Source organism: Ceratotherium simum, chromosome X (genome assembly GCF_057802395.1).
Source record: "Ceratotherium simum simum isolate JZ-2026a chromosome X, ASM5780239v1, whole genome shotgun sequence".
Taxonomy (NCBI): Eukaryota; Metazoa; Chordata; class Mammalia; order Perissodactyla; family Rhinocerotidae; genus Ceratotherium; species Ceratotherium simum.
The window spans coordinates 113084228-113102068 of NC_141940.1; the positions used below are offsets into that span (position 1 = coordinate 113084228).

Consider the following 17841-nt stretch of genomic DNA (forward strand, 5'->3'; position numbering starts at 1 on the left):
ATAGACCCATACAAGTACAACCAACTGACTTTTGTCACAGGTGCAAAAGCAATTCAATGGAGGAAGGATAGAGAGCCTTTTCAACATGGTGCTTGGAGCAATTATATGTCCATAGCTAAAACAATGAACCTCAACCTAAACCTCACATCTTATACAAAAATTAATTCAAAATGAATCGTGGATTTAAATATAAAATGTAAAACTATAAAACTTTTAGATTCTGGATCAAGATGGTAGAGTAGGAAGATCCTTAGCTCGCCTCATCCCACGGACGCACCAAAACTACAACCACATATAGAACAACTTTGCTGACAACAAACTGAAGACTAGCAGATTTTCCACAACTAAGGATATTTTAAAAAGCCACATCGAGATGCGTAGGAGGGCCAGAGACGTGGTCTAGACAGGACCCACAACCCCAGTGTGGCAACCCACAAATGGGAAGGATGTCACAACCACAGAGGTCCTCCTGGATGAGCGAGGGACTTGAGCCCCACATTTGGCTCCCCAGTCCCTGGCTTCCCAGTCCAGGGGACCTGCACCAGGAAGATGAACCCCCGTAACATCTGGCTTTGAAAACCAACTGGGCTTACATCTGGCAGAACCAGAGGGCTATGGGAAACTGAGACTCCACTCTTAAATGGCATGCGCACAAACTCACTTGCTCTGAGTCCCAGCCCAGAGGCAGCGGTTTGAAAAGTGCCTAGGTTATACACGAAGGAGATTCATTGACTAATTTTAGAGTGTGTGCCAGAAGGGCAGGGATCTGTTGGAACTTTCTCCGGGGATAGAAGTGCTGGCAAATGCTATTTTTTTTTCTCTCCTTCTACATAGCTAGCCTGGCCCCAGCAGGCACCATTTCGAACACTCTCCATCTATGTTGCTGGCACCACTCACCCCATTCCAGTGTTCCCCTGTGGACCCACCCTGGCCAGCACTCCTCCAAAGTGGCTCCTGCCCCATGCCAACTGGCGGGCAGCCCCAACTGGCACTGGAGCCCCTCCAAATTGGCTCCTGCCCTGCCCCATGTGGTGGGCAGCCCCGGCCGGCACCAGAGCCCCTCCCAAGTGGCTCCCACCCTGGGGGGCCTGCCCCACACACCAGCGCACCCACAGCAATCACAGCCCAGGCACAATAGGAGGGTGCACACAGCCTACACAGGGCACACACCTGTGTGACCGGGAGGGATTGCACTACTAAGCCCCACAGGACACCTTCTACGTAAGGCTACCCCTTCAAGACCAGGAGACATAGCTGATCTACCTAATACATAGAAACATAGAGAGTTAGGAAAAGTGAGGAGATGGAGAAATATGTTCCAAATGTGAAAGAACAAGACAAAAACCTCAGAAAAAGAACTAAATGAAATGGAGATAAGCAATCTACCAGATAAAGAGTTCACAGTAATGGTCATAAAGATGTTCACTGAACTTGGGAGAAGAATGGATGAACACAGTGAGAAGTTCAACAAAGAGACAGAAAATACAAAAAAGAATCAATCAGAGCTGAAGAATACAATAATGCAATACAGTAATAAATGAAAAGCACGTTAGAGGGAATCAACAACAGATTAGATGATGCAGAAGAATGAATCAGTGATCCGGAAGCCCAAGTAGTGGAAATCACCCAATCAGAACAGCAAAAAGAAAAGGGAATTTAAAAAAGACAGTGATAGCTTAAGGGACCTCTGGGACAACAGCAAGCATAGTAACATTTGCATTGTAGGGGTCCCAGAAAGAGAAGAGAGAGAGAAAAGGACAGAAAACCTATTTGAAGAAATAGTGGCTGAAAACTGCCCAACCTGGTGAAGGAAGCATACATCCATGTCCAGGAAGCACAGAGAGTCCCTAATAAGATGAACTCAAAGAGACCCACACCAAGACACATTATAATTAAAATGGCAAAAGTTATAGAGAGAATCTCAAAAGCAGCAAGAGAAAAACAACTAGTTACATACAAGAGAACCCCCACAAGACTATCAGCTGAGTTTTCAGCAGAAACTTTATAGGGCAGAAGGGAGTGGCACGATATGTTCAAAGTGCTGAAAGGAAAAAACTTACAATCAAGAATACTCTACCGGTCAAGGTTATCATTCAGAATTAAAGGAGAGAGAGAGAGTTTCCCAGACAAGCAAAATCTAAAGGAGTTCATCACCACTAAACCAGCCTTTTAAGAAATATTAAAGGGACTTCTTTAAATGAAAAGAAAAGGCCATAACTGGAAATAAGAAAATTATGAGAGGAAAAAAATCTCACTGGTAATGGCAAACACATCATAAAGGTAGTGGATCAACCATCTATATAGCTGGTTTGAAGGTTAAAAGACAAAATTAGTAAAATCATCTGTATCTGCAATAATTAGTTAATGGATACACAAAAAAATGTAAAATATGCCAAAAATGTAAAATGTTGGAGGGTGGGGGAGTACAAAGGATCAAAATCAAGAATTATCAGAAGATTCCACTATATAGGTTTTAATTTGGAAGTTGAGGGGGTGCGATTATGCTGAGAACCAAAGAGGAGGCAGATGAAAGCTGGTGCTTTGAGTTAAAGAGGTGGAACTGGCTTAGTTTGGTGGGGCGATAATAACTTCCTGAGCCTGGGAAGAGAAGAAGAATCCTGTGCTTCCAAAATTCGCAGTCCCTAATGGAGGGCATCTCTAGGGTACTATGGCATGTGGACTCTAAGCACTGCAGCTTGGAAGCAGCATTCAAGATCAGAGTGGAGGACCGCTGAGGAGAGGAGTGCCCGTCAGATGGCAGAGGACCAGCTCTATAGCACCATTGGCAATGATGGTGACCACTGCAGACCTAAGACCAGGCTCCTCCCATAGTCTGGCACTAGATTTGTCAAGGATTCTTGTGTGAACTTATGGGTTGGAGGCCACAGAACCCTAATAATGACTGAAATTAGACTTCTTATCTACTCTGAGAAAGCTTTAATTTGTCCAAGAAAAAACATTTTTTTTTACAATGTTGCTCAAATTTATTTCTACCATGTGGGAAATATCTACGCATGTGAATACGAGCTGAAAGGGTGTGTTAATTTGGTACGATGGTAAATGATTTTCTCCTCTCCAAAAAAAAAAAAACTTTTAGAATTTAGATGTTGGAGAAAATCTGGACTGTGGGCTAAGTGAAGAGTTCTTAGACCAGACACAAAAAGCACAATCCATAAAAGAAAAAAATTCAATAAGTTGGACTTCATCAAAATTCAAAACTTTTGCTCAATGAAAAAGACCTTCTTAAGGGATTGAAAAGACAAGCTACAGTCTGGGTGAAAATATATGCAAACCAAATCTGAGACAGGACTTGTATCTAGAATATATAAAGAACTCTGAAAACTTAACAGCAACAAAGACAAACAGTCCAATTAGAAATTGGGCAAAAGAGATGAACAGACATTTCACCAAAGAGGATATATGGATAGCAAATAAGCATATGAAAAGATGTCAACATGGTTAACTATCAGGGAAATGAAAGTTAAAACTACCATGAGATATCACTACACACCTATTAGAACAGCCAAAATAAAAAAATAGTGAGAATGCTGAATGCTGGTGAGGATGTGGACAAACTGGATCTCTCATACATTGCTGGTGGGAATGTAAAATGATACAACCCTTCTGGAAAATAGTTTGTCCATTTCCTAAAAAGCTAAACATACACTTACTATATGACCTAGCAGTCGCACTCCTGGGCATTTATCCCAGAGAAATGAAAATGTATGTCCACACAGAAGTCTAAACACAAATGTTGATAGCAGCTTTATTTCTTTTTTTTTTTTCATTTTTTATTTATTTATTTTTCCCCCAAAGCCGCAGTAGATAGTTGTATGTCATAGCTGCATATCCTTCTAGTTCTGTATGTGGGACGCAGCCTCAGCATGGCTGGAGAAGCAGTGCGTCGGTGTGCACCCGGGATCTGAACCCGGGCCGCCGGTAGCGGAGCGTGCGCACTTAACCGCTAAGCCACGGGGCTGGCCCAGCTTTATTTCTAATATCCACAAATTAGAAACCAAATGTCCTTCAATGGTGAATGGTTAAACAACCTGTGGTGCATCCACACCATGGAATACTACTCAGCAACTAAAAGGAGTGAATTATTGATACACATAACAACTTGGATGAATCTCAAGGGAATTCTTGCTGAGTGAAAAAAGGTTACATACTCTGTGATTCCATTTATATAACATTCTTGAAATGACAAAATTGTAGAAATGGAGACTAGATTAATGGTTGTCAGGGTTAGGAAGAGGGGAAGGAGGGAGGTGGGTGTGGTTATAAAGGCAACATACAGGATTGTGGTGATGAACTGTTCAGTATCTTTACTGTGGTAGTAGATAAAGGAACCTATACATGTGATAAAGTGTGGAGAACACACACACACACGAGAACCTGCAAAACCAGTGAAATCTGAATAAGGTCTGGGCATTGTACCAGTATAAATTTCCTGGTTTTGACAGGAAGTTATGTAAGATGTAACCACTGGGTTAAGGGTTTATGGGACCTCTCTGTATTATTTTTGCAACTTCCTGTGAATCTATAATCATTTCTAATTAAAAAGTTAAAAATCAGAAAGCATTAGATAAAATTTAATGTCTATTTTCAATTAAAAACTTAGTAAAATAGAAATAAAAGAGTGTGTCTTTAATGTTATTAAAAAATAATCTCAGACCAATAGCACCATGCTTGATGGGGACATATTATAGGCAATCTCATTAAAACTATGCCTCCTGTTTTCATCTCTATTTTACATTCCAGAAGAGTTTGCTAATGCAATTAGACAAAAAAATCAAAGCATATCCAAAAGAAGGTTAAAAGATTACTATTTATAGATGATATAATCATCTACTTAGATAATCTAAGGAAACCACTAAAAAGGTTTGTTAAAACTAACGATAGTCCAATAAGGTGGTATTATACCAAATGTATTCATAAATCAATAAATCACTTTCCTAGTTAGAAATAATGGAAAAAAGATCATTCAAAATAGTAAAAATATTAAATGTCTAGAAATATAACAAGCAAAGGGCAGGAACTAAGTGAAAAAAATTTAAGGAAAAATTTGAATAAATTGAGAGAAAAGCTATGGTTCTTTAAATTACTTTCAATAGGATTTGAGGTTTTTTTCTTATTGTTTATTTTTTAAGAATTGAGGATAACTTTTCCTCCTGTCTTGAATGAATGTTCCCAGATTTTTAGTTTTTTTAATTTCTTTAGGTTTCTTTTAATTATTTTATAGCTTATCTGAGCAGTCAATACTAACAATTTCTAGTAAAATGCTCTTATTAATAGTGTTTATGCTTAATACGTATGCAGCTAGAATTAATCATGGAGCTGTAATTAGAAACTATATTTCTGATTATTTTTTCAGAAATAAGCCTTGCTGCCAGGTTGTGTTTATATGTAATTTTTAAATATATCTATGTATGTATTTCTTAAATGAGTGAGTAGTTTGGATTGTTTTTTCCTAAGTAAATTCAACTTCAGACTTGTACTAAAACACTTTATGTGAAGATACAGTTGATACTACACAAACAGGAATTTTGCTTGGATGTTAAGCTCTGATTATTGTGTGTTTGAGCAAGTCCCATTCTGTCTCGTTTCACTTGCAAGATATTACTGCTGTCTTCTTTTTCTTCATAAGGTTGTTTATAAGACTGTGTATAAGTTTAATTTTTTTCAGTGATTGTTAGATAATAATTATGTTATCAATAATGTGTATTGGGTTCAGTTCAGCAAATATTCAAGCACCACTTGTTTTACTGTTGAGGAAACAGGTTCAGGTAATTTTGCCACAGTCACATAGCAAATAAAAGCTTGGGCTTTGAAGCCCAGCATAATGGTGTGTCTGTTTTATTTTTTTATTTCTTTTTTTTTTTGTGAGGAAGATCAGCCCTGAGCTAACATCCATGCTAATCCTCCTCTTTTTGCTGAGGAAGACCAGCTCTGAGCTAACATCTATTGCCAATCCTCCTCCTTTTTTTTTTCCCCCAAAGCGCCAGTAGATAGTTGTATGTCACAGTTGCACATCTTTCTAGTTGCTGTATGTGGGATGCGGCCTCAGCATGGCCACAGAAGCGGTGCTTCGGTGCGCACCCAGAATCTGAACCCGGGCCGCCAGTAGCAGAGCACGCGCACTTAACCGCTAAGCCTCAGGCCGGCCCTGGTGTGTCTGTTTTAGATAGGAGGGCTTCAGTAAGCCTCTGGAAACCCGAAGAAATCATTAGACTTGTTTCTGCGACTCTTAAATTAGCCAACCCAAGTAATGCATTGAAGAGTTATCTAGTACTCAGACTTTTAGCCCTAGAAATGGAAGTGGACCTATTAGGGTAAGGGACTCATCAGAATCCTCTCAATTATTTGTATTTGTCGTTTCCTCTGGCAAGATGAGCAGGAGGAAAGGGAAGCTAACATTGATTGAACACCCAACAAGGCTAGGCATACTGAACCTTACCACAACCTCAGCATAACTAGTATCCAAATCTTGTGGATTAGAAAACTGAGATTCATGTTAAGTAACTTGCCCAAAGTCACACCTATAATAAAGGGCAAAGCCAGGTTTTGAAACTTGATATGTCAGGCTCCAAAGCCCATGATCTTTCTCTACACTGTGATTTCCCAGACTCGTCTAATCACAGGACTCCTCTAAGGTGCCTGTTTAAAAAAATGAAATACGGAGCCATGGGGTTTCTGGAACTTCTGATTCAGTTTCATTTTGGGGTGACGCCAGGTAATGTATCATTAACAAGAATCTTAGGTGATTCTGATCATCAGGTCGGTTCGGTAAATAACTACAAATGTAGTTAACATTTCTACATGTAGAAAACTACAATGTTTTCTGGTTTTTATTACTACTTCTTTTTCAGGTGACAACATTTGTACAGTCTGTTCTTTGGCATTATCCTTGTTTACACTTGGGTACAAAGGTATCCCACTGAAGGATATAGATAAAACTGTATTTTAGATGCAGAAGAGAAAGAAGGAATTAGACTTAGATAACATTAAATACATTAACATATATAACATAACATGTATAACATAACATGTATAACATAACATGTATAAAATAACATTAAAACAGCTTTAAATACAAAATCAGTAATTTCCTCGGGTATAAAAACCCCACAAAATCTTAAATAACTAATCCTTAAAGTCACAGGATTATAACATTTTCAAGCTGGAAGAGCTCTTAGATATTCACATATTTTATGCATGAAGAAACCACAGCTCAGAGAGGCTTAAGGGCTTGCCTACAGTTAGTGGCAGACTTTCAAATCCATGTTGGCCAAGGTTCCATCGAATTCTTATGGATTGCAGATAAGTACCATAAAATATTGATTTTTCTAAGGTCACACTGCTTTTTAGAAATAAATGTAGTGGCAAATCATGTTTACCTTATATTCTCTACTTTATCTAATTTTATGATTTCTTCCTTTTTAAATTGCCCTATTGAGAATATGAATATATTCAAAGGAATCTCTTTTAGGAGATTATGCAATTTGAAATACTATATCTGATCAATGATATGTTAGAAAAATGAACCATTACCTTAGAATAGTGTATTTAACAAATGGACACTTTCAGAACATGTTCTGTTAAGGAAGAACTCTAGTTTTCTCTGCTTTTTATGACAAAATTTTATTTTATAAAGAAAAATTAGTGTAGCTAGATACCTATACATGAATTCTAACAGTAATGTGACATTTCTATGTAGTAATATGAGCTTTGGATTCAGACTTGGGTTCAATTATCTTATCTGCAAACTTAATAGCTCTGTGATCTTGGACAAGTTATTAACTCTCAACTTTTTTTCTTCTCTGCTATGCATAATAACATACCTCATGGTTTATTAATGATTAGTTGGGATTAAATGAGAGAATGTGTAACATGGCTAACACTGTACTTTGAACAAAATAAGCATTGCATAAATGATAGGTTTTATTATTTATTTCCTTGAGCCAGTGGTTATTTAGAAGAATATTAATTTCTGAATGAGTACTTTATTTCCTTATTCAGTTTTTTTATTGTAATCAAAATATACGATCTATATGATTCCTGCTTTTAAGAATTTTGGATTTACTTTATGGCCTTAGAACATGGTCAGTCTTTATAACTTTTCATAGCCACTTGAAAAGAACCCATATTCTTTTTACATTATAAAATTCAGTATCTACCTGTTCTAATATAAATTACTTGAAATGCTTTGTCCTTATTTTGTTCATTATGCTAGTTGATACTAATGTGCTAAAATTTCCCCTTCCATTTTGTTTCCATTTATTTCATTTTATAGTCTCCAAAACATCTCCTTTTGTGTTTTGTGGTTAGGTCAGTCTGTGATTAAATGTTCAATACTATTTTGCATTTATTATTTTTAATGACTTGTTTGAAAAAATAACACATGCTAATTGTAGAAAATCTGAAAAATAGGGAAACATACACAGAAGGAAATAAACATCTTTACTCTTACTGTTAATCTTATTATTAAAAGATTTAAATGTGATTAAGAGTAAGGGTTTTAGAATCACATTTGGATTTGAATTTGGGCTCTGCTTATTAGCCTTAGGCATAATATTAGACTTTTTCATTTAGTCAACAAATATTTATTGAGCACCTACTGTGTGCCAGGCATTTTGCTAGGGACCGAGGATGCAGTGCTTAAGATTGACATACACATCTTGGCTTGATTTCCTCATTTGTGAATTAGTGATAATGCCTCACAGAGTTGTTAGAAGCATCAAAGATAATCTATAGTACTTAGCACTTGCCTGGTGCGTGGTAATTGCTCAGTAAATGATAGCAATTATTATTGCTATATGTATTAAGTACTAATTATATTTTTAGTCCAAATCAAATGACCTTTTTAATCTGCTTAAGGTTTTTGCTTCACATTTTATTTTTGGCCTTAATATTACAAACAACTGCTTTCTTTTTCTTTATGCTTTTCTATACTTATTTATTTTGTTTGGGTTTCTCTTTAAAGCAGTAAATAATTGTGTGGGTTTTTCAACTTTTTTAAAAATATAACCTAAGACTCTTAAAGTTTTTATTATCAAGCATTTCAAACACATACCAGAGTAGAGAGAATAGTATAATGAACCACCATATTCCTGTAACCCAGCCTCAAGGCTTATCAATTCATGGCCAGTCTCCCTCCCCCACCCCCCATGCACACATACTCTCTCTTTCCTTTCCTGGCTGCAGTGGATTATTTTGAAGCTAATGCTAGATACGTCAATTCAGACATAAATATTTACATTTACATTTCTTAAATGATAAAGACTTTTTAACACACATAACTACCATACCATTATCACTCATAAAAATGTCAATACTTCTGTAATAACATTGAATATCCAGTAAGACTCTTTGTTTTAATTAGAAACTTTAAACTTTACATTTCTTACATTATTACTTTTGGAATGATTTCTGTCATCTTAAGTTTTTTATTCTTTCCTTGAGTTTTTTTTTTCCTTCTGTCATATGGATTGTTTTGTTTGAGGAGGTTATGAAATATTGAAGAAAGAATTATGGAGCTGGAAAGACCTGGGTTTGAATCCTGCTTCTGCCATTCACTAATTAACTTTGCTGAGCCTTCGTTTCCTCATCTGTAAAATAGGGGTAATTATACCTACCTCATGTTCTTAGGGTTGAATGTGATGCCTGTGTAAAGTACTATTCCCAGTCTTTGCCAGTTATCTTCTCTAGTGATTTGGACTGCAGTAAATAAATAAAATTCTTGGTTATTGTATGTTTTTTCAGAACATTCCAACATTTATATTTATTAGCTAATTATTAAAAATAGTGTTTTAAATATCCTTTTAGGAAAGACAGAGAATTTCGAATCTGTTTCTCCTTTCTTTCACTATCTCTTTTATTTTGATTCCACATTAATTTAGCCCAAGGTTATAAATCTTACCTTAACTTTCTAAAGTTTTATATTATTTATATACTTATATCAATTATTTATTCATTATTGACCCTTTCTCCTTTAGGGGCGTTAATTATTTCATTCAGTTATTTCTAGATATTGAGTTGGTGTCAGTGTACTTCACCAGTTCTTTCCTCCCTCAATATTCTTGCGTTCTTATTTTGATTCTTTTTCAATGGTCTAGGACATACCTTTGAACATTTTATGAAAAAAGATACTACCAGGATGGTGAAACTTTATAAGACTTTGCAGATCTAAGAATAATTTCCTGTGACCTTTGTACATGAAAAACTAGGACAAGGTATAAAATTCTTAGATCATAACTTTTCTCTTTCAACTCTGTTAGTCATTACTTCATTGTCTTCTGGCATTTTATTGTTGCAGAGGAGAAATCTGAGGTCAATCTGATTTTAGTTTCTTTGAAAATAACCTATTTTTTTCTGCTTGTATGCTTGTAGGATTATATCTTTATCCTTGAAATTTAAAAACATTTGCCAGGACATGTCTTGGTGTTGATGATCTCTGTTGAACCTTCTCAGTCTCCAGTCTCAGGTATTTTTTTTCAGAACTGGAAAGTTTTCTTATACTTTTGATTGATTAAACTGCTCTGTTTTTTTTCTTAAGGAACATCTGTTATTCATAGATTATTTCTACGTCTGTCCTCCATAGTTTTTTAAACTTTTCTTTCATTTTTTTTTTCATTTACTCAAGTTTGTCCTTCGTGGCATGGATTCCGTTTTCTGCAATGTCAATTCTAATACTTGCTATTCACAATGCAGATTTAATTTTGGCTACTGTGTTTTCATTTCTTTATTCTTATCTCAACATACTCTGTTTCATAAGCAGAATTCCCCTTAGGGGTACACTCTAAAAAACATGAGGCCTAAAATGTATCTATTTTCTGAGGCCACAACCACAGGACCAGAAAGGAAAAAAAAGCTTCTGAAAGGGTCCTCTAAAACTTAAAAAAGTAGATATAACCAGAGGTCATTCCTAGCCCAGTCTAGAAAATAGAACATTCTTGAGTACTGGCAGGCCTTTAGTTGCTAGAGGAATAGCAAAGCAGGTGTAAGGGCACCTTAACTGGAAATAAACTGATTTTTCTAATTACAGTGATTGTTTTTTCTCTTTATAAAAATAATATATAATAAATGCAGATAATTTTGAAAATACAGTACAAAGAAGAAAATCCTATGACCCAGGTAACTACTGATAAGATTTTATATATGTTTTGCCAGTTACATGCACACTTGTTGGGAGGGGGGTACAAAATTGGGGTCATACTAAGTAGTTTTGTATCCTTTTTAATTTAATATATTGCAAGCATATTTTTGCATCATTAATTTTTCTTTGAGGCCCTGATTTTAACCATTGCATAGTATTCCTACATATGAATAGATGTATTATGATTTATTTAACCAGTCCCTTGTTGGTCATTTAGATTGTTTTCTATTTTTCAGTATAATGATTATGATGAATATCACTGTACATAAGTCTTTATGCACATCTCTGATATTTCCTTAGGATAAATGAGGAGCTGATTCTTAATCCTGTCACATTGGTAAGGATTATATACATTCCTTATTAAGAATATAAAATGCTTGTTTCTTATTGTTTCAATGTGATTGCATAGAAGATTCTTTGGATTCTGAACAATTTGATGGTATCTCAACTGAAGTTTGAGAGAGGTTTCTAATGCCTCACCCTCAGCACCTTTATGGAACTCCTACTGCATATACTTCAGGCAGGAAAACCACTGCTGATATCAGGGAGTTTGGAAGGCAGATATACTTGTGGAAACTTGGAGGTGGTAAAAAAAAAAAGCGTGATCCTTTCTCGTTCCTACAACCTGGGTCTCCAAATTAATATGCTAGGGCTCTGGACCCTTCCTTTTTTTTCCTCCCTTTCTGGTATTTCAGGCTGTTGTTCTCTGTGAGGAATTCTTTTTCCCAATGTTCATATGTACATTTCATTTCTAGGTAGGAAGATGTCAGTAGATGATATGTCCTTCTAAGTTCAAGGTAGCATTTTATCAGTCACAGATCATTTTTTTTAGTCATAGTATACTTGTTCCTGATGATCTCCTGCTGGACTCAAAGCATTTTTTTAAACTTATTTTATATTTTGTTCAGAGGTATCAAACAGCAGCCTGGAAAACAATCTGTTTAATAGGGTTTCTTAAAATAAAATTTTTTTAAATTAGTAAAATATTTTGTGTTTAACGTTTCAGAATTTTCTTTAAAATACATGGGAATACTCTAGAAGTCCTGAAACTTTGGTTTAGATTTACTGATTTGAGTTGTTCATCCTCTTTAAACCAGGAAGATGATTGTAAGTGATAATTTTATACCACAACATTTGAAGTTATTTTGAAAACAATTCCTGCTGAAACTCAAGCTAACAGTCTCCTTTATCTGATTTGTTCAGATGAGACCTATATTATACGTTATTCTAATTTTTGATTTTTACACATTTCAGACTAACAGAGTAAAGCATGATTAGCATTTCCTAACCTTTTCCAGTATTTCACATAATATTTGCATATGTACAATCTGCCAAGCCCTGCAGTTTTTTGGCTGGAAGGCATTATGGTGGGATGAAAGAGGAGAAATACATTTGCCTCACTTTTAAACTATCCTTTTTTGTCCATACTCATTCTTTAGCCACATCGAATAAAAATATACTACACATATGAATGATCTCTTCCACCCTGCTTGGCAGGAAATTAGCTGTAGTAAGTGGTGAAACAGGTATCTCAGCATGCTCCCATACTTCTTCATTGCACTACATCTTTAGAAGTTAAGGATAGAAATGTAAATATTACACAGTCGATTGAGGCAAAAGAGGGGACAGGAAGTAGCATCTACTTGTCCCTTGGTGGATCCTTTTAATTATAACATCCCTGTGAGATAGATATTATATGCATCTTACAAATGGAGAAACTGAGGCTCAAAATGTTAAGTAACTTACCCAAGGTCAGGTAGCTACAGCAGTAAGTGAGAGCTGGGGTTTAAACCTGGTACTAGCCAGATTCAGACCACATATTTTTTCTATTTGTTTCTTAAAATTAGAGAAATAAGTTTTCTTGTTTAATAGGTACTATTCCTTGAACTCTTGGAACTATAGAAATTACAATATAACCTAATCTCTAATGAAGCCAAGCAAGGGTCATTTTTCAAAAGGGAAACTTCTTAGCTGCGGAAGTAATTTTATGCTCATTACTAATAGATAACATTTGAATCCTTGTTTTGATGAAATGATACAAAAGGTTTGTTTCAGTAGAGGTGCTCTTTTGGGTAGATTTTTGTAAAGCTTCACTGGTATGTAGAATAATATTGACTTTCATATTTTCCTGCTTTAAAAATTAAATTGTTCAAAATTTTGTCTTTGCTAAACTCAGAAAGGAAGTAGATATTTTTGCAAAAAGTAGAGCATAAAATACCTTTAGATCATGTTTCACTTAATTTTTTTCTTAGATTGTTTTGTTAGTGTATTACTGTTAATTAGCTGGGTGAGGAGTTCAGAAAAGAAAATATATTGTAAAATTTATGGATTACATGAAGCTGAAAATAGTGAAGAGGCTGATTGGCAGATTTGGAATCCAATCTATAGAAGCTGTAGCAATGGATCAGAACTGGAAAAGATGGATCAGAAATTTAAAGTATGGCTTTATTCATGAGACTAAGTGTAACAACAAATAGGAATAGAGGATACAGGGCTTAGTTGCAGTGTAAATAAAGACGACAGGATTTAATCAACAGAAAACTTATTATGACAAGGGAGGCGATATGCCCTTTACTCCACATTGGTCCTATCAAGGTTGGAATGTTAATTGCATGCAATTCTGCATACCGCTCTTTAAGATGAATTGGATGCATGCTCAGAAAACAAGATGGTCTCATCTGTCTAAAAGGAATGCTTGAGGGAACTTGAGTTATCCAGAAAAGAACAGACTCGGGGTGGTTTATAGTCATAGCTGTAGATTTACTTCCTGTGACTTAGCAGATAGAGTACAGGCAAGTTAGTCATCATGTATTAGTAATCCTCTTAAAGGGAATTTGTGGCTGAGGAAAGTTACTGTATAATGAAGAATTTTATCTAGCAGCTAGTGCTTTTTCTGAGATAGTGTGGTAGGCTGCCCAGTGAGGTAGTACAGTCTTGTCCTGATAGTGTTCAAATATAGGTGAGAATGGGATAGAAAGAATTGTATGTATATTTGGAACAGAAGACTTTTCAAGATCCCTTACCAATCCTAAACTTTTTTTGATTATAAGATCAAAAGGAGCTTATGGAGTACTGTTTTATCCTCATGAAGCTACCTCACCTTAATAATAATAATTTGCATTGGTACAGCTCTTTACAGTTTATAAAGTGCTTTCTTATGAGTTATCTCTGTTTTGAGCCTAACAATAACCCTTTGGGTAGACAGGGCAAGTATCCCCATTTTGAACAGATAAAGTAATAGGCTAGGAGAAAGTCTGAATTGCCCGAAATCATAAAGCTTATAAATGGCAGGCCTAGGACTCTACCCCTGGTCTACCAATTCCAAGTTTAGTGCTGTTTCTACTGTACCAGTTTGCTTTAAAAGTAAGTTATAAGTTGTGATTCTTGCTTTGCATACACTGAAAATCCCAAGAAGCAGATGGTTCTCAAGTTACATTTCCAGGGAAAATGTAAGTGTTGCTCAAGTTAGACCACGGATTCTAAAAGCCAAATAATAGGGAGCCATTGAGTAGATCTGTGTTATAGAAAGAGAACTCTATGTACAATTAATGAGAAAATCTAGTTTTGGCTACTAGATGAATGATGGTACTATTCACTAAGATAGCAAATACAGCAGAAGTAGCGGATTGGTGGGACACAGAGCGGGAGATTAATTTTGGACATAATTAAAATAGCTAACATTGATTGTTTACTAAGTGCCAGGCATGTGCTTAGTGTTTTATATCATTTATCTCATTTAGTCTTCACAACAACTCTCTGAAGATAAGACTTTTTAATCTCCACTTCCCATATGAAGAAACTAAAGCTTAGATAGTTTAAATAACTCGTCCAAGGCTTCATAATTAGTGTAAGAGCAGAAATTTGAATCTAGGTGTCTGACGCCAAAGCCAGTGTTCTTAAGAGCTAGTTTAAGGTTTGTCTGGGATGTTTGGATAAAAATGATCAGTATTCAGTTGAATAAACGGTTGTGGCTTTTAGGAGAAAGATGTATCCTGGAGTTGAGTCTTTATCATAGAAGTGAGCAATACTATAGCCTCTGAAGGTGTCTTAGGAAAATAAATATTTTATACCTGCCTCCCCATTTTCTGCATTTTGGCACCATTTCTGTGTTTTATAGTATTGTATAGGCATTCCCTAACCTAGAAACATAATCTATGAGTGTTTGAAAATGAAAGGGGCCCTTTTTATGGGTCAGTAGACCTGTAAGATCCTCCAGGATGGATCTCTAGGATGGGGGCCATGTTTTATTAACCTTTCATCTTCAGCTTGGTGCCTAGAACATAGCATGAATGAAATGAAATGGATGGATGAATGGGTGAATAAATAGGGGTGGGGAGAGTAAAGAGAGGAGTTCAAATTCAGAGCAGCTGCCTCATGTCGGATATGGGGTAATGGGTGGACTACCTTTTATTTCCCAGTTGATAATGCTCCAGAGATGGTTAGCTTAGATCTTTATACATTTGTTGAGTTAACAAGTGGTTCAGGGGCATTTGCTCCTATTTCCAGTGAGGGAACTAGAGAAGACACTGTGTGTTCCTGACTTCTGGTTTGGTTTGGTTTGGTTTTTAATTACACAGATAATACATATTCATTGTAGACATTGTAGACACATTAGAAAATTCAAATAAGCAAAAACAAACAAAATTTAAGCTGTCTAAAATTTTACCACCCAGAGATAGCCACTGATAACATTTTGGTGTATATCCTTCCAGAGTTCTTCCCATACAAATATATACATTGAAACATGTATATATTTATTTAAAATGGGATCATTATAATCCATATTGTTTTGTAAACTGCTTTTTCACTTATTACATGTGACTGTCTTTTCATGTCAATAAATTTACATCTTTATCATCATTTTTAATGACTGCATAATATTCCATTTTATGGATGTACCATAGTATATTTAACTAGTTCTCTATTGTTAGGAATTTTGGTTTCCAATTTGGAGTTCTTTTTGGAAAAAGTTATGGTGAGCATTCTTATATGTACATCTTTGCACACTTGTCCATTTTTTTTAAAAAAGTCAAAATGATGGGACATTTCAAAGTTTTATGTCTTTTTTTAAATACGGACTTAGATTGCCTTCCTGAAATGTTGTGCTGATTTACACTTTCTCCAGCAGTATATCCTGAGTGCTCTTTTCCCCATACTCATATTAATGCTGGGTGTTATTTTCTCTGTAAATCATTACCAATTTGAAAGACAAAGGTATCTTTCGGTTAAATGCGTTTCTTTGATTAGTACTAAGGCTGAACTCTTTTTTCCCTTATTGCTCATTTCTGTTGAGGTTCATCATTTTTTCTTACAGGTTTGTAAAACAAAGCTCTTTATGTATTGAGGAGACCAACTCTGTCATATGTTGCTTTTATTTTTTCGTAATCAGTTTGTTTTTTTCTTTTTTTGTGTCTGACAGAAGACGTTTTGAACTTTTATGGATTCAAATGTCTTTTTATCTTTATGATTTCCACCCTCCTTGCCTCATAAGTATTATTCGCCTATATTTTCTTCTAATACTTGTATAATTTTATTTTTTGGCATTTAAATGTTTAATCCACCTGGAATCTATTTTGATGTAGAGATCTAGCTTAATTTTTCCCCAAAATAATTAATCGGTTGCCCTGATTAATTATCAGTGGAGTTGGAATTTAGAATGTGTTTTGCCATAGAAAGTATTGAAAATGATGCTTGGTAAGGTTTAAATAAGACTATTTGTAATGCATTTAACTGTTAAACTCAAGGGCTCACCTGGAAAAGTAATCATCATTTATTATATCATTTCCATGGAAAAATATTTTAGTTTCAAAAAATCAATTTACATATTAACTTTTGAAGCACAACCTGTTGCGAATTGGCAACTGCATACTTACATGGTGGTTTTGTACTACTTCATTAGAACCCTTTAGGGGTGAGAATATTCTTCTGTGGTTTGTTTTGTCTGCCTTCATTTAACTTTAATTGATGTGGGATTTGTTTTGGTAACTTTCTACTTGCTGTGCTTTTCACAGAATGGACAGCAAATTATGGATGAACCTATGGGAGAGGAGGAGATTAATCCACAAACTGTAAGTAAAATATTGTAAGGGCTATACATAAATCATATACCATAAAATTTAAATATTCCTATTTTTAAACTGAGCAAAGTAATGATTTTACGGTATTAGAAACTTGATGCTTTCACATTAATTTTACCAATATACATTCTTGAATATGCCAGTGACATTTTAAAAACTGTTTCATGAGACTGATTTTAAGAGAATGACAAAAAAAATTGCTTTATATTGTTGAAAGTTTTTCATCAGTACCTTAAAGCTTATTTTTTTTAAAAAAAATCAAACTAACCATAGATTTGTTAGAGACAAAAATATAAAGGTCATACTTCAAAGAAATATTATAACATAGAAAATGAATGTTCACCATTTCCTCATCTTGTTTTTTTTGTTCACTCCTGAATTCCTAGCACCTAGACCAGTGCCTGGCAGATAATAGACACTCATTAAATATTACATAAATGAATTAATAAATTATCCCCCCCACAAGATAATCATTGTTAGCAGCTCAGTTACTATCTTCTTTTTGTTCTATACATAAGACAATTACTATTGATATTTACAAAATATATTCTGCAACTTGCTCTTTTTGCTTAATATGTCTTGAACATCTTTTTATGACAATATATGTAG

The 17841-nt window shown here is 35.2% G+C and overlaps 1 protein-coding gene across 6 annotated transcripts in view; it reads left to right on the plus strand.

The window, feature by feature from the left end:
* RPS6KA3 (ribosomal protein S6 kinase A3) overlaps nt 1-17841 on the plus strand; it is a 118147-nt gene that overhangs the window by 16035 nt on the left and 84271 nt on the right. For 4 of the 6 annotated variants that reach the window (XM_087427544.1, XM_087427543.1, XM_004435187.3 and 1 more), the window contains exon 2: nt 17167-17223. In XM_087427544.1, coding sequence (XP_087283670.1) covers nt 17182-17223 — 42 coding nt within the window. In that variant the 5' untranslated portion in view covers nt 17167-17181. Of the gene's footprint in view, nt 1-10400; nt 10484-11391; nt 11493-17166; nt 17224-17841 lie in introns of those variants that run through there. The other 2 variants (XM_014791154.2, XM_087427541.1) reach the window with 2 other exon arrangements.